The sequence below is a fragment of the Bubalus kerabau genome, chromosome 3 (assembly GCF_029407905.1).
Source record: "Bubalus kerabau isolate K-KA32 ecotype Philippines breed swamp buffalo chromosome 3, PCC_UOA_SB_1v2, whole genome shotgun sequence".
NCBI lineage: Eukaryota > Metazoa > Chordata > Mammalia > Artiodactyla > Bovidae > Bubalus > Bubalus kerabau.
Window position 1 is genome coordinate 44,196,938 of NC_073626.1, and position 23,173 is coordinate 44,220,110.

General features: G+C 55.0%; 1 protein-coding gene across 1 annotated transcript in view; it reads left to right on the forward strand.

The window, feature by feature from the left end:
- Positions 1–22,954, forward strand: part of IP6K3 (inositol hexakisphosphate kinase 3) — a 27,380-nt gene extending 4,426 nt beyond the window's left edge. The window contains exons 2-7 of the mRNA XM_055571685.1: positions 6,046–6,410; positions 13,154–13,361; positions 14,391–14,566; positions 15,848–16,023; positions 18,975–19,374; positions 19,525–22,954. Of these exons, the coding sequence (XP_055427660.1) occupies positions 6,224–6,410; positions 13,154–13,361; positions 14,391–14,566; positions 15,848–16,023; positions 18,975–19,374; positions 19,525–19,544 (1,167 nt within the window). The 5' untranslated portion in view covers positions 6,046–6,223 and the 3' untranslated portion in view covers positions 19,545–22,954. The remainder of the gene's footprint in view (positions 1–6,045; positions 6,411–13,153; positions 13,362–14,390; positions 14,567–15,847; positions 16,024–18,974; positions 19,375–19,524) is intronic.
- The last annotated feature ends 219 nt before the right edge of the window (positions 22,955–23,173 follow it).

A 23,173-nucleotide genomic window follows, 5' to 3' on the forward strand; every position in this document is an offset into this window, starting at 1 on the left:
GGCACCCCCACCGCCCTGCCAAGTGTGAGCTCCCAGTGGGCTCCTGCTGCTGATGTAGGCAGCTGAGGCTCACAGCACAGAGAGGGTCTTGGATAGGAGCCTGGGCCCCACTCAGGTCTCAGGACTCTCAGAGGGACCCAGAGTGCCCGCCCCCCCCTCTTAGAAGGGGGACCACATGGTAGGGCAGAGCGGCATCCGCTTTGGAAGGAGACAGATTCACTGTGGCTGAATTTCAGCACCGGTGCTCACTCTCTGGACCCTGGGAAAGCTCTTCCACTTGTCTCCATCTGAAAATTATTCTGAGAAACAGAGGGAGACGTTGTAAGGCCAGTGCCCCACCATGGATGCTTCACAGGAGTGGCTACAACACAGAGGATGTATTCAAGCCTGAGGTTGCTCCATACTGGGTATCTGGCTGTCAGCTGGTGAATTAGTCAGGACGGACTAGGTTGTGCTGTGTGACAAAAACACCCCCAAACCTCAGTGCCTAATATAACCTGGATTGCTTTCTCTGTCATGACCGTCACTGAGGAAGTGACTGTGCTTCCCAAATCACCCTGGCCAGGCAAAGAGTACGCGGGGCACCGCATGCTCTAAGTCCTCCTCCCGGAAGTGGCATCCGTCACTCCCTTCCACGTGGTGTTAGCCAAAGCACATCATGTTTTGGCCGACGTGCCTTCAGAGGACAAGGGAAGTGCAGTCATACCACGTTCCTGCAGGGGGAAAAAAAACCCAGAATATTTGTGAACAGTTTTGACAATAACCACAGTCAACCAACTAGTTTCCAGATACAAGGAGCTGACAGCCTCTGATAAGATAGAGTTCGTGACTCATTTAGTCCACGTTGAACCCTTACAAGTTTAGTTTGTGGTTTCACCTGCCATCTTCCCTAAAAAGGAAGAGACAAGTTCTAAACGAGGTGTTCCTTCTGTAATTTTTAATCAACTCCAGTTTAGCCTGTGGGGAGAGGTTGCGAGCGTGCGTGCGTGCTCAGTTGCTTCAGTCATGTCTGACTCTTTGTAACCCCGTGGACTGTAGTTCACCAGGCTCCTCTGTCCATGAGATTCTCCAGGCAAGAATCCTGGAGGGGGTTGCCATGCCCTCCTTCAGGGGAGCTTCCCAACCCAGGGATCAAACTTGTGTCTCTTACGTCTCCTGCCTTGGCAGGCAGGTTCTTTATCACTGGCGCCACCTGGGAAGCCTGTAGGGAAAGTCAGATACACAACGAAGTCTCCCAGGAAGAGGAACTAACATGGGCTGGCCTGTGGTGACGAGCCCTGAGCCACGACGCCCTCTTCCACCTCAGCTCGATGGGTGGCCTCTGTCCCTGTGCCTGGCTTCACCGCTTCTGTCATCTGTCCCCACCCAGGGAGCCAAATACACCGGCAGGCCCTGCTGTCCGTGACCCTCCTTTCAGACCAGGAAGTGTCTCGCCGCCCAGTGCAGGCTGGCTGTCACTCAGACCCCTGCAGTGAACCAGCTGGTCCAGGGCCTCCTTTGACACCCAGCTCCATGGCTGGGCCCCACTAGAGAAATTCGCCCCTTGAGTCCTCCTGGAGTCATTTCATTCAGGACATGACCCAGCGATGGGGCAGGAGGACACAGGGATCTGGGGCTGTTTGTCCGTTCCTCCCGGGGCGGGGGCTCTAACTCTGCAGGCTGGGGTGCCTCGCCCTCCCTCTCCCCTCCTCCATCTTCCCTCAGCCTCTTCCTCCCCAGGGAGCACTCAGGACAGACTCTGAGCCGGAGGTCTGGGCTGTAGTCTGCGAGAGGAGGCCTGGGCTGGGTAGAGGGCCCTGTGTGTCCCCACAAAGCACTAAAGGGAGCCCCTCAGCGTGTCAGAGGGGCTGTGAGGTCCTGCCTCGGCGAGCGCCTCGCCTGCCCTCCCAGCACCCAGGCCGAGCCACAGGAGTAGGTCCTGGGCACCGCCCATGCAGTAACAAAGCCCCAGCGCTGGGGATGCCAGGGAAACGGGCTCTCCAAAGGGGGCTGTGAAGCTCCTGCGAAGGCCGTGGCAGTGGCGGTAAACCAAAGCTTGGTTCTCCCCAGGGGTCTCAGCTAGCTGGTGGGGGGCCTGGAGCAGAGCCAGGCACCAAACACTCCTGCCCAGAACTCCTGGGCCCAGAGGCACTGCTCAGGGCTGAGGCTCTGGCCACTGACTGAAGTGCCTGTCCAGTGGTGAAAGGCAGGTCGGCTGAGAAAGCTCTGTCAGCCTGAATTATTCATTTAGGACTCGGCAGGAGGGATGGGGGAAATGGAGGCCTTCTCTAGCTCGGTCCCACAGCGACCGATGCGAACTTCAGCCTCCTTGGGAATCCAAGGTCAGCGTCAGCGCCTGGGGGAAGCCACAGAGCGGCTCCCTGAGCGGCAGCAAACCCACTTGCCCGGCTCATGCAGGAAGCCAGGGGACTAAGCCACTGCCTCTCCATCCCGCTCCCCGCGCCCCACCCCCCCGCCCCATCCCCCGCGCCCCCCCCCTCGCCCCGAGCCCCTCCGTCCCCCCACCCCGCGCGCCCGTCTATTCCCCACCCCCTCGCTCCCCTCCGTCCCCCTCCTGCGCGCCCTTCTGTCCTCCCCGCGCGCCCCCCGTCCTCCCCCCGCCGCGCGCCCCTCCGTCCCCCACCCCCGCGCGCCCCTCCGTCCTCCCCGCCGCGCGCCCCTCCGTGCCCCGCCCCGCGCGCCCATCTGTACCCCCCTCGCGCGCCCCTCGTCCTCCCCCCCACGCGCGCCCGTCCGTCCTCCCCCAGCGCGCCCCTCCGTCCTCCCCCCCTCCCACCCCCGCGCGCCCCTCCGTCCTCCCCCCCCAACCCCGCGCGCCCCTCCGTGCCCCTCCCCGCGCCCCTCTGTCTCCCACCCCCGCGCCGGTCCGTCCTCCCTGCGCCCCTTTCCCGCAGTTTCCCACAATCTGCGTCAGGAGCCCGAGGACCCTAGGCCATTGCCCCAGGCCATACCCTAAGGTGACCCTTAAGCGGAAGGGCCTCGGTTTTCCCCAGCTTCAAGTCCAGCATTTTTAAAAAGCTGCTGCCAAGCCTGGGGGCAGGAGGGTTTGCGTTGCTGTGTGGGGGCCATCTTGGAGGGACTTCTGGCTGATCCTGGCTCCCTGAGGCGGTTTGGCCAGGGCCCCTGAGAACGTCTGACCGTGCGGGTGGCAGGTGACGGGATGGGGAGGCTCTGGGTACGGACAGTGCCTCTCAGATCCAGCTGACACCCCCTCAGCTTGAAAGCCCCATGCAGGCCAGTACCAAGGCCCAGCTCCAGGGGGCCTCACCTGACCCCTCCTGCTGATTTCTGCAGACACGTGGACCCCGGCCACCACTGGGACATGCACTCACTGTAGCAGGTGGGGGGAGGCCTGGCCAAAGGGTATCAGGGTAGGAGAAACCAGGCCTGGGGACAAGAAAACCCGAGTGCCTGTGTCATCGCAGCCAGTGACTTGTGAGTGACTTTGGCCAAGTCCCAGCCTCCTTGGGGCTCTATTTCCTGACTCTCGAAGTAGAGAAACGGGAGCCCCCGGCATTTCCGCTGGACGACCCGTGATTGTGCTCTGGGCTAGTGTGCCTGGGTTCAAATCCCTGGTCTCCCCCGAGTAGCTGGGTGCCCACAGGCAAGTTACTGAACCTCTCTGGGCCTCGTTCTCCTCACCTATAAAAGGCTGATGACACTGATTCCCTCATCAGGCAGCCGTGCGGCTCACACGGGTGAATGTGGGTGAACACCCGGAACATGCCTGTGTTGTGTTTGTTACCATTTACTGTTCCCATTATTGTTCCCATCTCCTCCCACACCACACTGCAAGGTAACATCTATGTCCTTAGGGCTCCTCGGGGAGACCGGGTGAGGGGAGAGAAGCGTGGGGGCCGCCCTGGGTGGCTGCACAAGGGTTTGCTGGGGACGCCACCTGGGCTCCTGGGCAGAGCTGGGCTCGCAGAGGTGAGTCCAGGCCTGGCCAGCGCTGACCCCCGGGGACACTGTGCGGGCTGGGGCCTCAGCTCCTTCCGGGAGTGGCTATAAATGAACTTCACGAGCAGGCTGTCCCTCTGCCTCCCAGCAGCGCCTCTGCCTCCTTGACCTGGGCACAGATCAGCTGGCAAAGGCTGGCACCCAAGTGAGCCCAGTGAGAGAAGAGGCGTCTTGGTTTTTCTCTTCCTTCCTCCTTCCTGCCTCGGCAGGAGTTTGCAGGGAGGATTAGGTTTGCCAAGCAACTGCGATGTCTTATCTGATAACCAGACCGAAAGTATCAACCCATCCCTGATTCTCCTCACATTTACATGCCTCCCGACTCCTTCTCTCAGCTCCTGGGGCACATCCCAAGGAGGACTCACCTCGGGTGGTGGTGGGCAGGGGGCTCTCAGAGCAGGGCTGGGGAAAGCCCTCCCTAACAGGCCCCAGTCCTTCCCACCCCAAGGCCTTGCCCAGCACCCCCAGACTCCCTAGTCGCGCTTTAGTCATGCATCCGGCATAGCAATTGCACAGAACAGGCAGAAGACACCCCGTTTCCCTTCCGAGGGGAGCTCTGTGGCCTGCCGAGCAGTAACCAATTCAGGAACATCGTCGTGGAGGGCCGTGAACAGGCCAGGCTGAGGCTTTCAATGCCTCCTGGCGCTGGAGATCCAAGTGGATGGTGGGACTTCTCTGAGCTGGGGGCCTGGACAAAGTGACAGGCACTGCTGCGTGTGGAGGCAGCCAGCCATGCCCATGGTCTGGACTGAAGGTCAGTTAGAGAGTTGATCATGCCCAGCACTGCACGGCCTGGTTGCATCCTCAGCTGGGAGTCCAGCAGACGAGGGTATTAATAACTCCATGGCGACGGCACCACCGCGGGACTGTCCTCACAAACATGACGAATGCGGCCACAAGAGCCTCCCCTGGCAGTGTCTCCTTGGCTCTCTCCTGAGACAAAGTCAGGACATCTTTATATTTTAAAAACTTATTTATTTGGCTGTGCTGGGTCTCTTAGTTGCAGCACGTGGGGCCTTCAGTTGCAGCACGTGAACTCTGTTGCGGCATGTGGGATCTAGTTCCCTGACCAGGGGTCGAACCCGGGGTCCCCTGCACTGCAAGCTCAGAGTCCTAACCGCTAGACCACCAGCGAAGTCCCAAAGTCAGGATGTCTTTAGGGGCCAAGTTTCCAGCCAGAGTTTCCAGCATTTGCCTAAGGTCTGGCAAGCCAGACCTCATAGAGGGTGAAGGGCAAGCGGACGGTGGGGGACCCAATCAGGAGCCCCTGCCTAGCTTCTGCCTCTGTTCCTGGCCTGAGGTGGGCCCCAGCAAGCCGTTGCAGGCTTCACTTTCCTCATTTGCAAGCATCCGTGATAAAGCTGGCCCTCTCAGGACTGGTAAGAAAATCTGATCCCCAGGGCAATAATGCTAGAAATAATCATGATAGATCACATTTATCAAGCACTTAGCTCCAGGCACTGCGCTAACATTTTCATAGCCTTTATATCTCAATTCTGCCCCTAACTCTGTGAAGTGGGTATCATTGTTATCTTATCCTATAGATGGGGGAACTGAGGCCCAGAGAGGTTTAGTAACTTCCCTGGGTCACACAGCAATGATGTTGTGGGGCCCAGATGGTGCCCAGCTTAGGTATATGCTATATCAAAATGAAACATTCCTGCACCCCTCCAGCCCCCTGCAGGTGAGTCCCCACCAGCAGGGACTCTCTTCTCATTGGGGCTGGGACCAAAGTTTCCAAAGGGGAAGGCCAGCCATGGGACGTGAGCAGTTCAGACATGCTCGCTACACTCTTCAAGCTTGTAATCTTAGGGATTGTCTTTTGGATTTTTTGTTTGTTATTTGAATGTTTTAATATTTAAACTCAAAAGGCGCTTGTAAATAGTATTTAGTGAAAAGTCTTCCTCTCAGTCCTGCTCCCCCGAGGCGGAAACTGTTATTAGTTGCCTGTAATAGACGATTCCAGAAGAAATCAATGCCTGTTTACGGTCTTATCTAACACCTGGGGGGTGGCTGGGAACTTCAGGTGCCCTCGTCCCCTCCAAACGGTCTCCCTCACATCCCTTCCCTTTCTCCTCTGTTTTCCAGGGACCCCCACTGCCGAGAGCCCTCAGCTAGGAAGACTCTTGTGCTCTAGCCAAGGCTGAGAAAGGAAAGTTGAGGACTGCTACCAGCCCACCTTCTGTCCGGAAGCTGCGACCTCAGCCCCAGACCCCGCCTCCTCTTGTGGACTGCAGGGAGCCACCCCGCCCTCCCACGCTGGAGCATGGTGGTGCAGGACAGCGTGGACGCCCCCGGGGTGCCGCTGGAGCCCTTCCTGCACCAGGTCGGGGGGCACCTGAGCGTGATGAAGTACGATGAGCACACGGTATGCAAGCCCCTCATCTCCCGGGAACAGATGTTCTATGAGTCCCTGCCGCTGGCCATGAAGCGCTTCACCCCGCAGTACAAAGGTGAGTGTCCAGGCAGCCCCCGAGGGGCCCGGCCTCTCCGCACGCCCCCACCACCTCCTCAAGCGCCGTGGTGTGTTGAAGGGTTGCCATGGAGACCTGCCCCTCTGCACAGCCGCTGGCCTTCACCACCCCAGGTACTCTGAACTCTTCCAGCCCCCAGGCCTGGAGTGTAATGCCATTTGGCATCCCCTGTAAATTAGCTCAAGCCACCAGTCTTTGAGGGATTGAGAACGGGATAAGGTGACCCCCAGCCCCACCCCACCTTGGGGCATTCTGCTCTGTGCCTTAGGTGCGCAGTGCCCAGGTCTTGCAACCGTGGTTGGTAGACACAGGACGGGTGGAGACCTCCCTTGAAGTGACCCAGGCGGATGGCGGGAGCCTTGGGTCTGGGACAGGTTATGGAGGAGCCGGTTCACAGTGTGTTTGGGAAGCCAGAATTCCCACTGTCATCCGGGGGCAAAGCCAGGGTGCAGGCTGCTCCCCCAGCATGTGTTCCGGATCTGAGCACAAGGTCTGGGGAGAGAAGGCTGCGTGGGGAGGGCTGCTGTTTGCCGGTCTCCGGTGGCGGGGGGAGGGGTGCACTCTGGGCGGCTGCTGGCATCCATGAGGCAGGCTGTTGTGTCCACCCCCAGCCTTCAGTAAAAGTGGCTTGCAGGGCTCAGGACATGACTCTGCCAGTCGCCAGCCCCACAAAGTAAGGAATGCTCAGAGAAGAGACCTCCTTTAAAGGATTTTAGACCTGTGACCTTAAGCTTCTGTCCTCGTTATGCAAATATCTGTAGTGAAAGCGATGATAACATTTAGACAAGTCAGTTAAAAACACCTGCATTTCAAAGATGGAGAAAACAGGGAAGGATGGGGTCGTCTATTGGTTTGCCAAAAAAGTTATTCTGGTTTTTCCATATCATCTTACGAATAATTTGGGCAACCTAATACATTGGTGTTTCTCATAAGTATGATCTGGGGTCAAACAAATTTACCACAATCACTGATGTATATATGTGGATATGTGTGTGTGTGTGTGTGCACGTGTGTAAATGCAGGCTCCCAGGCCCCATTCCTGACCTGTAAATCGGAATCCCTGGGTCAGAGCCCAGGAATCTGTATTCAGCATCCAGATTCAGACCCACTGAGAGGGGCCCAAGGCCTTGAGCCCTGGGCACTGCTTCAGTCGTGGGCAGTCAGGACCTCCAGAGAGGCTGAGACAAGACACATGAGAGACGGGGTGACGGCTGGTGCGCAGCCTCCCCGGGGGCTCTCCGGGGCCACTGACCGGTGCTGCCCATCAGCTGTGGGTCACCACCCACCTTGTCAGAGCATCCACTGGAGTTAACATCTGTCCCTTCACAAGTGAACTCGAGCCAGCAAAGGAGTGGTCGGATCTCAGGAGGGCGGCGCTCCTGCCCGCAGCATTCCCTGCTGGTCCCATGCAGCACTGGAGCTGAGACTGGCTCCCAGGGCCACCTCAGGCAGAGCATGGACGTGTAAGAGCTGACGGTCTCAGGACCACACCCCAGGGCCCTCCCTGCTCCCCGTCTGCCTGCGCCGTCTCCTCCACTCTGGGGAGCCTTGGGCACTGGTCAGCTGTCCAGACCATTCCTCTGCCTTGCATCCCTCTCAGCTTGGGCCCATCCTGGTACCCACCCCCCGCCCCACCTTGGAGCCCCACTAACTCCGTAGATTAATTTGAGTCCTCACTTGGAGACTACGATTGCAAACAAGTCAGGAGAGGCCGGGTCAGGGAGGCCCAGGATGTCCATCAGGGGAGACCATGCAGCCCGGCTGCGGGTGAGGGTGAGGTGGAGCCCACGGGATGGCCTGACACCCAAACACGAGGCTTGGATGATGAGGAACGCTGATCCCCTCATCTGCCACACCACAGGCTGTCTGGTGCCAGGGTGCAGGTGCCACCCTAGGAGACACACATGTGAGGAGACACGAGAAAAAGGCCCAGAAGTGAGGCCTGTGTGCCCTCAGACCCCTGGGGCAGGAGGGAAGAAGGTCAGGTCTGGGGATGAGAAAGGGTCCCTTGAAGGGCCTTGGGCTGTGCAGGCTTCTTCCTTCCCCCGATAAGAAAAGTAATGCCAAGACTTCCCTGGCAGTCCAGTGGTTAAGACGCTGCACTTCCACTGCAAGGGGGCATGGGTTCGATCCCTAGTTGGGGAATAAGATCCCAAATATGGCTCAATGCAGCACCCCCCCCCCAAAAAAAATCAAGAAAAGTACTATTGGTCAACCTTCAGCGTTTACTCAGTGCCGAACACCCTAGAAGTTGTTTCTGTGATTGACTTGTTTAACCCTGACAACATTCTAAGAAAGACACTCCCGTTGTCCCCACTTCATGGGGGAAGAAACAGGCCCAGGAAGGTCACCCAACTTGCCTCAGGCCACACAGCCAGTAGAACAGAGCCAGGATTCAAGCCTGGCTCCCGAGTGTGGCCACTCGGCCCCCAGCCCCGCCCTTCCAACGACCATCCTGCAGAGACAACTCCCCAGACGCCAGTGCTTGGAGCCGTCCAGCCCAACAAGGGAGGGGAAGTGACTCGCCCAGGGTCACTTAGCTAGTGAGTCAAGTGCCCACAAGGCCGCTTCAGGGGTCTCCCTTTCCATCCTGATGGGACCAGCCCGGACAGAGGGGCCATTGCTGACGTGGCCACCACATGCCCCGGAGCCCACCCTCTTCCGTCTCACGCCTGCACGCTGATGGCTTTGGAGTGCTGGGCAGGCACTGCATTCCCCGGGGCAGCCTCCCTGGACCCGGAGAGCGCCTGGACTCCCTGGGCATGAGAGCATCTTTAAACTGTCCCTCCTCTCCTCGGCTTCGGGCGAGTGAGGACACGCTCCTAGGTCCCGCTGGTGAATGGATGAGCCAGGTTCATATTACAGACGTCGGCGAATTAATGTCCTCATGAGCTTAAAAATAAATACATGACAGAATATTCACGGAAGCTGCTCGGCCAAATCGGAATTGCTGAGATGCTCTGGGTGTGTCAGGGAGCGCTCCTGTCTGCCCAGCTGACGCGGTCACAGTCGAGGTGCTTGGGGGGCTGGTGAGTAAGCAGATGGGGCTGGGGTCTCCCACCCGCCTGGCTGGGCAGGGGCAGCAGTGTATTGGGAGCCCGTGGGCGTCTGAGACAGCCAAGGTGAGCTGGAGGCCAGGCTGGGGCCAACAAGGCTCTTGACAAAGGAACAATCCAAACCTCAGGGAGTCTGAATCCCACTGAGTGGCTGTTCTTGTCAAGGACAGGCAACTCGAGACTGCAAGGTCGCTGTGAGCTATGGGGCTCCCCTGGTGGCTCAAATGGTAAAGAATCCGCCTGCAGTGCAGCGGACCTTGGTTCGATCCCTGGGTTGGAAAGACCCCCTGGAGAAGGGTATGGCAACCCACTCCAGTATTCTGGCCTGGGAAAACCCATGGACAGAGGAGCCTGGCGGGCTACAGCCCATGGGGTCGCACAGAGTTGGACACGACTGAGCGACTAGTACAACATTCTGTGCAGTGGTCCCAGGTTTCAGAGGGAAGGCCTGAGCTGAGCTGAGAGAGGGAAGGAAGAGAGAGACACGGAGCCATGCAGAGGCGCACAGGGAGATGGAGCGAGAAGGCAGAGACAGGAGTCTGGCTGTGTCTCGCTGACGACACGACAAATAGAAATGACTTTTGAATTTTACTGGTTTGGCATTATTTGCTCCTCTGCTCACCTCCATCTATTTTGACACTCAGACCAGATGAGATCAGACCAGAGCTGGAGCCTGGAGAAGCAGGTGAAGGTCACATTTCTTGTCCCTCCAGGGAGGCCCCCTGGGCCCAGGGCTCCCCAGGAACTTGGTTTCTGGCAGGCCCGTCACCTTAGCCTCAAAAATGGGAAAGTCCGGGGGGCCGCCGGATGGTAACTTGAGCTTGGTGAGATCCAAAAGGGCCTTGCCTTTGGCCGGCACACCCTCCTGCCTCTCCAAGCGAGCAGGAGGCTCCAAGCTCCCCAAGAACCAGCACAGAGGCCGTGGGGCTCCCCCTCTCCTGGCACCTGGAGGGTGGGCTCTGGGGCCTGGGCTGGGGGGGGCTCCTTCCCGGGACGAGCACCGCAAGGTCAAGGCTGGAAATGAAGCATCATGTCCTCGGCTTCTTGACACTGATCGCCTCTCGTGAGGTGGTGGCTCCGTGGCCTCTCTGTTTGCTCCCACAGAACAGAATGACCAGCCACATGTGACTGGGGACACAGCAGGAATGTCATCAGCCACGCTCAGGGAAACAGCGTGACAACCCCGACTCTCCCGAGAGATCCTGGGCTTCGTGTGGCAGCCTGTTCCTTCTCCCACAGTCACGGCTCACACAGCCGTCACCCTTACTGATCGTGTGACCTGGGGCAAGTTATTCAACCCCTCTGAGCCTCAGGGATCACAGTCAATGCCTTGCAGGCTTAGCGTTAGACACTAACTTAGCAGTAAATAAAACTCACATAATGCGGGCACACAGTAGGTATAAAAGAGCAGGCAGCGGTTATCACTCCTGGGCTGTGTCTCCAGCCACCACCAGCCCCCTGCTCTCACCAGCAAGAACAGCACGGGTGGGCTCCATCTAGGGAGGCAGGCGGCCATCCCGGTGAAGGACAGCATGCCACGCTGAGGGGCGCTGTGACCGTTAGCATCACGATTGCTCCACGGGATACTAGGGTCTGGGATGAGCTAAGGAAGAGCAGAATTTTTAAGGAACTGGAGGGAAATGAAGGTCACTGTCAGGCCGCAGAATCAGGGCTCTGAGAACCCGAGATGACAGGCCTGGCCTGGGGAGACCGCTGAGCTAGGTGTAGATGGGCCTGGAGAGCGAATGACAAATGCAAAGGAGTGTCTGCGCTGAGCAGCCCAGGAGGGCCCGGCAGGACCGCGCGTGGAGAAAGCAGCCGCCCGGGCGGCTGGCTCAGCAGAAATGACCACTTAGAGGCCGGGAAGGTGACCCAGTGCCTGGGGGAGGTAATAAACACCTGGGAGGATGCGATAGCAGGCAACCCTCCCACCCGCCAGGGTCCCAGCAGAAAATGAGTGGTACGTGCTGGGGGTTTAAATAAAGACTATTCTTTAAGGGTCTATCAGCAGAACTGCACACAGGATGAAGGGAGCAACTAGGGGGACTTTGCTGATGGCCCAATTGTTAAGAGTGCACTTCCACTGCAAGGGGCGCAGGTTCAGCTCCTGGCTGGGGAAATAAGATCCCTCATGTCACGTGGCCAACAAAAAAGAGGTGAGGGGAAACAGCTAGGGATGGTGAGGCAGCCAGGGACCAGCAGGACGGGAAAGCTACAGCCACCCCTGGGCCGGAAAGGCCAAGTGAGGGCATGGTGTAGCTGACCTGGTGAGAAGGGGGCCACAGCGAAACAGCGCAGAGCCATGGGGCAGCAGGGAGGGAAGCCGCGGGATGCAGCTCCCAGCCTTTCTCCTCCTCTCCCCCTGTCTATCACCGGTGACCCTCACTGGCCCAACTAGCAGGCGAGGAAGCCACGGGTACACGCCAGAGTCAGCCCCTCAGGCACAAAGCAGGGTGGAGAGAGACGGAGAGCAGGGTGGTAGGTGAGAAAGCCAAGAGGAGTCCTCACTGCGCCGGCTGCAGGGAGAGGGGGGGAGCAAGGACTTTACAGAGAGCCAGTTTTCATAAATCCACTCGTGTGGCAGTCTCCTGGGCTGTGACCAAGTGTACCTTCTGGCTTCAACGGGACTCTGGCAAGGCTGGGCACCCACTGGATGCCAGGCCCCACGGAGGGAGGCGTGGACCCTGCCATCAGAGCAAGAAGTCCATGGGGGATGACCACAGAGCCGTGAATGTGCAGCCAGAGCCTAGGACCTGGCCTGGCCAACGTCCCAGAGGAGAAGCCCGGCTAGTGCAGGGGTTCCTGGGGGGTCCGCGTGTCCTTTGCTGTCACAGCCAGCGTCCAGAGGAGGAGGTCACGCTTGGATTATAAACACCAGGGGTTAGGGAGTTCCGTGGCAGTCCAGTAGTTAGAACTGCAGGTTCAATCCTTGGTTGGGGGGCTGAGGTCCCACAAGCCTTGTGACGTGGCCAAAATAAACAAACACAAATACGGATGGTTAGGAGGTACCGTTGGAAAAATCTCACTTTTCCTTCTATTTTCTACCAAAGAACCACATTCTGTCCATAATCCTCATGGGGTGTGTATCACGTGTCTCAGTGTGAAAGCCAAGGATGCGGGAAGGATGGTGAAGAGGTAGCCCGGGCGGCAGGAGGCTGTTAGAGGAAGGCTTCCTGGAAGAAGCTGCTCAGATAATGATTACATGGAGGAGAAGGCAAGGGTGATGAAGGAGACAGAAAGAGATGCGCCCCCCCGCCCCCACCCCGACTTCCCTCACTGCCACTCACAGGTGGGGCTCTTCTCTGCAGAGGACCAGCTCAGATGCCCCAAGGCTGGACCCGAATAGGGTGCCACGGGGTGCCTGGGTGATGTGGGCTGTGCCCAAAGGAGCAAGAATGTGAGGATGAAATAAATGCACGCAGCTGCCCTGTTTCAAGCGTGAAGGGGCAGGGAGAGGCCGCGAAGCAGGGGCCGTGCCAGCATCAGCCCAAGGCCATTTCCGGCAGGCTCCATGGGCTCTGGCTCATTCCAGAGTAGGATCTGTGTCAGGCCAGTCCCCAGAGCGCTTTCTAGAGAGAGGAGCTGGGGAAGGGGGCAGGTTGACCACTGCCATTAAACTGTGGTTCGAAAGGACATCGCACCATGTCCACCCCTCCCCCTCTACAGGCACCATCACCGTGCACCTCCAGAAGGACAGCCGCGGCCATCTCAGCCTGGTTGCCAACCCCCTGACTGAGAACCAGGGGCCCTTCACGGTCTCCACGGAGTCGGCAGCGGTGGCCATATGGCAGACCCTCCAGCAGACCACTGGCGGTAGCGCCCTCCCCCTCGCCCAGTGGCAGCACCCCCAGCGGGCACACTCGCTCAAGGAGAGGTGAGGCCACGTGGCAGGATGCCGGAAGCCAGGCTGCGTGTCCCTAGCGGGGACCAGCACTGTTCACGCCTGTGCCAAGGCCAACGGCTTCCCTTTGGGGCCAGAGCCGAGAAAATGACAAATTCAGAAGAGGGCTCTGTCTAGCAGAACCCCTGTGACCAAAGAAAGGAATGCATTTTCTTTGGTGCCACTTCCAGAGGGAGGATTTCAATGCGTTTCTTCTCGAAAGTGGGTGAGCGTGCCGAGTCCTGTACAGAGAAGGCATTTAGTGTGTATTTGTTTAATTAAATATCTATTTCACTGAGACCATGGAGTGTATCTGGAGGGGAGAGATGTGCAGAGCAGAAGCCCCAGAATAGTTGACATAAAGGAAAAAGTGTGGCTAATGCCTCTTGGAAATCCTTTTCCTTAGCGGTCGAGTCGGGGTGAGGAGAGAGGGGTCAGTGGGGCCCTGGAGATGCAGGCGGCTCAGGGCACCTGAGGTCCTTGGAGAGGTCTCCGAAACCTCTGATGGTGTTAGCTGACCTTTCTCAGAAGAAAGGCATCCCTGGGGAATTTTAAACATTTATGGGAAACAAAAGGGAGCTAATACAACGAAAGTACCTCCCTTCCCCAGGGAGTGCAGCGGATCTAATTAAGCCTCCTGGCTTGGCGTCAGGAAGTGGTGTGTATTATCTCTCTCTGCTACAGACCCGGGGAGCTATAATGTAGAGGGCAGGAGAGAGGGTGGACCGTGGATCTGTGGTTCTCACCCCCGATGAGGCCACAGAACAGCCTAACCCCCAGCCTTCTGATCCCAGGCGGGGTTGCCCCCTCTATGCTGTGTGACTTATTCTGGACTTTAGAGAGACCTAGCGAGGCTGGCAGCCTAGCTTGGCCTGGGGCCTGGGGCCTGAGCGGGGCAGGGAGGCACCAAGGTCCTGGGGGGCATCCTGGAGGGTAGTCAGGGGCAGTCCACGGCCTGGTCCAGCCAAGAGAGCCCTGCCAGCCACCGAGGTCCTGACTGCCATGTGCTCCCCTCGCCCACAGCCCGGCCACAGCGCTCCTGAGGTCCGAGCTCCACCTTAAGGCCCAAGTCCCCTCGCTGGTGGAAGACGCGAATGGGAAGCTGACGGAGAAGGGAAGCTTTAACCCGTGGGGTCTCCACTGCCACCAGGCCCACCTGAGTCGCCTGTGTGCCGAGTACCCGGAGAACAAGCGGCACCGTATCCCCGCCTGCCCGCCCACCATGCACGCTGCTGTGGGGGAGGTAGGGGCAAGGGGGGGTGACCGAGACAACCGTGTTGAGGCAGGGCCGGGGAGAGACAGGGATGTCAGGGAGAGTGGGATGCACAGCCCTCCAAGTTGGCCCCTGGAGGAGAGCTGTGCTGTGCTCGGTTGCTCAGTCGTGACCGGCTCTTCATGACCCTTTGGGTCCTAAGCCCACCAGGTTCCGCCGTCCAGGGGATTTTTCAGGCACAAATATATCCTCCTCCGGAGTATCTTCCTGACCCAGGGATCAAACCTGCATCTCCTGTGTCTCCTGCATTGCAGGCAGATTCTTGACCTGCTGAGCCACCAGGAAAGCAAAGAGAAGTCAGAGGCTGGGGAAGGCAGATGGGGGGTGGGGTGGGGGGGTGAACTGAGTGCCTCTGTTGGGTCACTGGTCATGTCTCTGCCACCTGGGCAGTGAGGATGGGCAGGGCTGGGGTCTCTGTGGGCAGTTAGGAAACATGATTGCCGCGCTGAGGCAGGGCCAGGGGGAATGAGTGGGTGGGTCCCCATACCTCAGCCTCCTTTTTATGCTCCCAATCCTCCCCACAGCCATCACGGAGCTGATGGGTGAGAATGTAGCATGGCCCCTCTCTCAGGGAGGGACCTGCGGGGTGGACCCTTAGGAGAGGTACTCCCCTGTCCCCCTCAGCTTGCCACAAACTCAGGGAGCATATTCAGGCTTGGAAGGCCCCCTTTGTCACCACTGGGCTCCCTCCACAAACTGGTGGCTGGTTTTGCGTACTTACTAAGACATCTGCAATCTGCATCCCTAAGAAGCTTTTTGCAGGATAATTATTTGGCTGAAATTAATATTCCTGCAACTCATCTCTGAAGCTAATAACAAGGCACTTCTCCCAAAAGGTACTGGCCCATTCAGTGACTGGAGGTTTTAGCCTTCATATTTTCTGCCATAAAATGTAAATTGGGCATGGCCTGCCGGGGATTTCATGCCTGCATTTAAATTTCAACCTCAGAGCAAACAGGGAAAGGAACAGAAGCTCACATCCTAATAAACTCTCCCTAAAAAAATGGACTTATGAGAGCAGCCTGCAAAGTCAATGCCGTGAATTCTTCATAGTGACAACAGGCTGGTCTATAGTGAAAGAAATGGGGGTAAAGGGCTAGGGTTCAGCGGGGGTAGTCTCCAGCCGGCTTCAGAGGCCCGCTGACCACCTCCTGCGGGAAAGTGGCCTTTGTGTCCCAGGAAGCCTTCCTTAATGCTGCGCGACCAGGGTTCCTGTTGCTGGAAAACGTCGTGTCGCAGTACAAGCATCCCTGCATCCTAGACCTGAAGATGGGGACCCGGCAGCACGGGGACGATGCCTCGGAGGAGAAGAAGGCCCGCCACATGAGGAGGTGTGCACAGAGCACCTCGGCCCTTCTGGGCATGCGCGTCTGTGGCATGCAGGTAGGTGGGGGCGGGGCAACCGCGGGACTGCGCATCCCCGGAGGTCCGCTGGAGGCAAGGGTGTCCCCCAACCAGACACCGTTGCCTTCACTTTGTGGGAGCAACAGAAGCAGTGGCCAGGCACCCCTTTCCCCAAGGAAACACATATCCTGATCTAGGACATGGTGGGTTTTTTTTTAAAGAGCACGTTTCAGGACAGTGGTGTCAAAATCCCACCATTTGCGGAGGAATGTAAACTGGAGTAACCACGATGGAAAATGGTACAGAGGTTCCTCAAAAACTAAAAATAGAGCTGCCATATGATCCAGCAATCCCACTCCTGGGGATGCACCCAGACAAAACTGTAATTCGAAAAGATGCATGCATCGCTGTGTTCATAGCAGCACTATTTACAACAGCCAAGATATGAAAGCAACCTAAATGTCCATTGACAGATAAATGGATAAAGAAGATGTGGAACATACATACAATGCAATGCTGCTGCTGCTGCTAAGTCGCTTCAGTCGTGTCCGACTCTGTGCGACCCCATAGACGGCAGCCCACCAGGCTTCCCCGTCCCTGGGATTCTCCAGGCAAGAACACTGGAGTGGGTTGCCATTTCCTTCTCCAATGCAGGAAAGTGAAAAGTGAGAGTGAAGTCGCTCAGTCGTGCCTGACTCTTAGCGACCCCATGGACCGCAGCCTACCAGGCTCCTCCGTCCATGGGATTTTCCAGGCAAGAGTACTGGAGTGGGGTGCCGTTGCCTTCTCCACAATGCAATACTACTCTGCCATAAAAAAGAGTGAAATAATGCCACTTGCAGATGTATGGGTGGACCTAGAGGTTATCATACTAGGCAAAGTAAGTCAGAAAGAGAAAGGCAAATATTATGTAATATCACTTATATGTGGAATCTAAAATATGACACAAATGAACTTTACTGAAGCAGAAATGGACTCACACAGAGAACAGACTTGTGATTCCCAAGGTGGGGAGGGGTGGGAAAAGAAAGGATTGGGAGTTTGGGATTGGCAGATGCAAACTGTTATATATAGAATGATAAGCAACAAGGTCCTGCTGTAGAGGACAGGGAACTATATTCAACATCCGGTGATAAACCACAATGGAAAAGAATAGGAAAAAGAATCTATATATATAACTGAATTGCTTTGCTAAACAGAAGAAATCAGCACAACATTGTAGATCAATAAATTTTTAAATAAAAAAATTTTTAATTTTTAAAAATTTTACATATTTAATTAAAAAAAAATTTCTTAAACCACCAGTTTTAAACTCATCTCAGGGTCTCTGGTTGCTGGAACTTTCTGCCCTGGCCACATGAGTCCTGCCCATGTTGAGAGCAGACCTTTGATGCCAGTGTGTGAGCAGGGCTGGGAGAGAACTGAGGGAATGCTTCCCCATGTGCTCCGTGGGGTCCTCATTCTCTTGAATGATGAGGCTGAACCCTCTCCTCCTCAGATGCTGGGAGGCAGTCAGCTTTTCAAGTCCATATCAGCCATTCTCTCTTCTTACTCTGCCTTTTCTGCTGCTTATTATTACCTGTTCTGGTTAGCAATGGTAAAGTCGTAACAGCAAAGCCCAGCAAAGGAATGGCTGACTTCTTATTGCCCAGAATCCACGCTTCATTTTTGCTGCTCTCTTGTGGCTTATGGCCGGGGCTGCAGGAGAACAGGAGGAAATAAACTTTCTCTACTGGTTCCCTCTTAGAATCTATCTAAGCAAAACCAGACAAGGATTTGATGGTAAACACTATCGCTTTCCTTAATTGAAACTGCCACCCCTTGAAACTGAAAGTCGAGTCTATAAATTTGAGGCACAGATGTCCCTAGGAAAGCTTGGAATGTAGTTCTCGAGAGGATGGAGTGTGATGCACTGTGGTGTAAATGGAATTTCTCTCTGGACCTCAAACCTTCTGAAATTGATCTGATTTATTTGGAAAGTGAGGCCTATCCTGTGTTTAGGACAGGCCAATTTAGCAGCTGATCTTCAGCCCTCCAAAGGCAACACCAAGTCTGTTGTATCTTTCTGATTTTTTTTTTCCACTCGTGTTTTCTGTAAAGATACCATGTAATCTGAAGGCAGAGAAGACCTGAGAAACTGTCATGGCCAGGTACAGGCAGCCCTTCCAGGTGTGCCAGATGGAGGGGTGCCAAGTCCACCCTCTGGCTGTGCCAGCCACTGGCCTCCGTTCAGCCTCTGCCATCTAAATGAAATGGGAACGGCTGCCACTGTTCCCCCCATCAGCGTCTCTCCTCCATCTGCTTCGTTCTGATGGCCAAGACGTGACAGGGGACTGGGGAGGAGCTGGTGCCAAGGAGAGGCGCCACCAGCCCGCAGAGCCCGCTCCATCCAGGCTCCCCTCAACATCACCCACCACCTGAAAACTCCAGGCACACCTGATCTAGCCTGTCTTTCCATAGGCAAACAATTCACCCCGCTCCACCCCTGGAGCACTACAGTTTCCTCAGACTCTGCAGAGAAAGGACTTCATAAACTTTGTTGGGGGAAATTTTAATTTACTTGGCTTCCCAAGGCCATTGGCTGTGATTTCAGATTCCCACTAAAGCTTTCTGGCTTGGGTTTGCTAGTGTTTGAAGAGGGCCAGAAGCCAGGACTTAAATCATGATTTGGCGGTTGACATTGGAAATTCACAAGAAAGGAGATCCAAACCTTTTCCTCATGGGCAGAGGGTCACCTCTGTAGGATGAAGGATCTTTGGACCTTGGATTTCTATTAACGCCTTGCACAGAAAACATTTTTAAGTGTAAAATTAGCACTGGTGCTTGCTGAAAGATTGTCTTGCCGGTCACTGCAGCCATTCCTGCTCTGCATCTCTAGAAATGTGTTTCTGTATGAAGTTTTCTTGAGATGCTGCCTCTGTAGCAGATGTGATTTCTTTTTTTTTTAAGTTTGCAATTCTTAACATTTTCTATCTTCTTTTTAATGTAAGGTTTATCAAACTGATAAGAAGCACTTTCTCTGCAAAGACAAGTACTATGGAAGAAAGCTCTCAGTGGAGGGCTTCAGGCAAGCGCTTTACCAGTTCCTGCACGATGGGACCCGCTTCCGGATGGAGCTGCTGGAGCCCATCCAGCACCAGCTTCAGGCCCTCCTCTCGGTCATTAGGAGCCAGAGTTCATACCGGTTCTACTCTAGCTCTCTTCTCATCATCTACGATGGGCAGGAGACTCCACAGACGCCCCACGGCAGCAGTGTCTTCAAAGTTGACGTCCGGATGATCGACTTTGCTCACACAACATACAAAGGCTCCTGGAATGAACACACCACCTACGATGGACCAGATCCAGGCTATATCTTTGGCCTGGAAAACCTCATCCAGATCCTGCAAGGTATTCATGAGGGACAATGAGACTTGTTGGGCCCATCCAGACTTTTCCAGAGAAGAGCTCTCCCAGGGGACCTATTGGTAGTCTAGACCCCCCTGAGATGTGTCTGTAAAAATTATATCTATGCTCAAAAGCCATCTCTCCACATGACAGGCTATACTAACAGCTGCTAAGGACACCAACTCTGGAGGTAATGCATGTACCCTGGCATCTTGCGCTCATGCTGGCCCTTACAGGCTGCACGTGAGTATGAAATGGTGCTTTTCTGGAGCAAGGAAAGCTGCAGAGGAGTTAGGGGCCAGCGTCACAGCAAGATTCTGCAGCACTTGCACTGAAGGACGCTTTCTTGTTGTCATGCTGCACTCTCACAAACTGTGAGGGAAAAAAAAAGATCTTACTTAAAGAAGCCTAAAAGAATGTGTTCCCGAGTTTATGGTTTTTCTGCTCACATGGGCTGCTGGCTCCTGGGGCAGACAGAGGCTAGTAATGTCTCTTACCTTCCTCAAAGCGGTAGGTGGGGCAGGGAGACGTGAGACAGAGCTTCCATCTCACCAGCTCTGACCCCAGGTTCCAAATGGACAAGGACAATCCCAGACACAGCACTGGCAAACCGAGACTCCAGCCTCCCCATTTTTGCCCACGGAAGGGCAGGTTCTATGGGAAGTGATGATTCTGCCAGATTCTGGCCATGAAGTGCAGCTTCCGGTGGGGGTGGACCGCGCAGAAGGAAGATGTGAACTTACACTCTTTGCTTTCTATTTATTTATTGGGGGTGGGGTGGGTAGGGTGGGGGAGTTAAAAGAGAGGCCCCTGGAGGACCCAGGAAACCAGGTTCAATGTTTACAAGATGGGTGGACAGTGTAAATGCAGAACCGAGAGCAAATGGTTCTAATTAATTCCTTCTCCTGCAGTGTAGAAACCTATTACAATGCACTTGAGTCAAGCACTGAGATACATTACCCAATTAGGGAAATAAATTTGTTAATAAAATTGCTGAGGTCACCAGTGATTATTTGGTGTGCCTTATTACCCCTTCTGTTTGTTGATTCTGATCATCACGCTGTATGGTATTTTCAATTTATGAGTGACTAGAGTATACCGCCACAAGAATAGTTCACTGGTTTCCTCCTGCAATGCGGGAGACCTGGGTTCAATCCCTGCTTTGGGAAGGTCCCCTGGAGAAGGGAACAGCTACCCACTCCAGTGTTCTGGCCTGGAGAATTCCATGGACTACAGTCCATGGAGTCGCAAAGAATCGGACACGACTGAGCGACTTTCACTTTTCACTTTCATTACCCTTTCTGTTTGTTGATGCCGATCATCACACTGTATGGTATTTCCAATTTATGGGTGACTAGAGTATACCACCGCAAGAGCAGTTCCGCAATTTCCTGCAGTCCTTCAGGGAACCTGGGTGAGAAATGGTGGCTAATAAAACAATGTGCGTGTATCACAAGGCAGGCACCAGACCTGAGAAGTAAGTGGTCTCTTCATCTGAACCTTACACAATGCAAAAGGAAGCAATTTTTGTATTCTCATAGCCAATCAGCTTTCAAAAATCCACACAGCCTCTCCGCCCCTCTCGCAAAGAAAAAAAAAAAAAAAATCCACACCAGCAGAAAGAAAGAATGCCTGGATAATAAGAACTTCTTTACATTTTAGCTTACGTTGTATGGATTTCCAAGCAAGGTAACACCTGATTATCTTTGGCCTCCTAAAGTTGTGACTGAGGTTCATGCCCTGCATCCTTGGTGAGAAAATTGAGTCAAACCACAGTGACAGATTTGGTTTTCTTGGGCTCCAAAATCACTGTGGATGGGGGCTGCAACCATGAAATTAAAAGATGCTTGCTCCTTGGAAGAAAAGCTATGACAAACCTAGACAGCATATTAAAAAGCAGAGAGATTACTTTGCCTGCAAAGGTCCATATAGTCAAAGTTACGGCTTTTCCATTAGACATGTATGGATGTGAGAGTTGGACCATTAAGAAGGCTGAGCACCAAAGAACTGATGCTTTCAAACTGTGGTGCTGGAGAAGACTCTTGAGAGTCCCTTGGACAGTAAGATCAAACCTGCAATCCTAAAGGAAATCAACTCTGAATATTCACTGGAAGACTGACGCTGAAGCTCCAATACTTTGGCCACCTGATGCAAAGAGCTGATTCACTGGAAAAGATCCTTGCGCTGGGCAAGATTGAGGGCAAGAGGAGAAGGGAGCAACAGAGGATGAGATGGTTGGATGGCATTACCAACTCAATAGACATGAGTTTGAGTAAACTCCGGGAGTTGGTGATGGGCAGGGAGGCCTGGCGTGCTGCAGTCCGTGGGGTTGCAAAGAGTCAGACAGGACTGAGTGACTGAACAATAAATACTGAGTGGCAGAAAGAAGTCAGCTGAAAACGAAGTTATTTCCTAATGATGAAAGGGAGCCCAAACTACCGCTTTTTCTGGGCCACTTCCTTGCTTGAGAACCTAGTACTGCATCAACCAAGTCCAAAACTCCCTGGCTTAGCTTCTGATTCCTGTTCCCATTCTCAGCCTTGGGTGCTGTAGAAGCTGCCTGAGGGTGAGGTGGGAATGTCAGCTGGAATCTGAGTCTTTTTTTTCTTTTCAATATTTATTTGCTGCGTCAGGTCTTAGTCGCAGCACCCAGGATTTTTGTTGCATCGCGTGGGCTCCCTAGTTGTGGCACGTCGGCTTAGTTGCTCCTCTGCATGTGAGATCTTAGTTCCCCGACCAGGGGTCCAACCCGTGCCCCCTGCATTGCAAGATGGATTCTTAACCACTGGACCACCAGGAAAGTCCCTGGAATCTACGTCTTTTAGGGCTGGCCACCCACGTGGCCACCTACACTGCAGCTGGTCTCCGTGGTGGCTCCATCTTCCTGCCAATGTGATGTCCTGCCACCTCTTTATCCCACGGTCCCCTTCACGGTGGCCTTCTTCCTCCTTTGCAGCCCTTCTGAGGTCCAGCCCAAATGATTCCCTCCTCCTCCTGAACATGTCACCAAGAAAAGTGCAGTTTGCTGCAAGGGGCTAAGTTGGCTACCATTCTAGACTGTTCTTCCTAGACTCCTGGACTCAGAGGGGCAAATCTGGTCTGAAACTTGTGCCAGGCTTTGCAGATTCAGCAACTCAGGTGGATGAGTCCACCCAAGTATGCAAATCTGGGAAGAGGGAGAACAGAAAGATACGGAGAGGAGAAGGAGGAGCGCATACGTGTATGCTCTCTAGTCTGCGTTTACTGAAAAAGGGCAAAAGGGTGAGGGAGCCCCAGGTATCCAGCAATCTGCAAGTGCATGCCTGTCCTGCTCGGCTGTGCCCTGCTGATCTCTTTGCTAAGTGCTGTGGACGATTCAGCTCTTGGGAGCTAGATTCTAGTTGAGGAGGCAAGAAAAACATAAACGCACTGACCACAAACCACGTAGGACATACCTGATGATACAGCAGATTAACCCGCGTGGTACAGGTGATCAATCGTGTAATAAAGTTGAACCATTTGCGGAGAGCTGAGTTGTCACAGAAACCTTTGGAGGAGGTGGGACTTCCTCTAGGCCTTGAAGGGGGACAGGAGTGGGAAGGGGCTGGGGCATTGGTGGGGGTGCAGAGTAGAGGGAGGGGAAGGTCCAGTGGGCTGGTGAGTCTGTGGACAGACCAGACCATTCTGAGTGGGGTTTGTGGCTGGGAGTAGAAATGAAGTAGAGAGATGGAGTGAGCCCAGAGGGTGGAGACCCTTGGAGATCTGGCTGAGTAGCTCATTCATTTGTTTATGAGGTCATTCATCTGTCCTTCTCTCCTTCCAT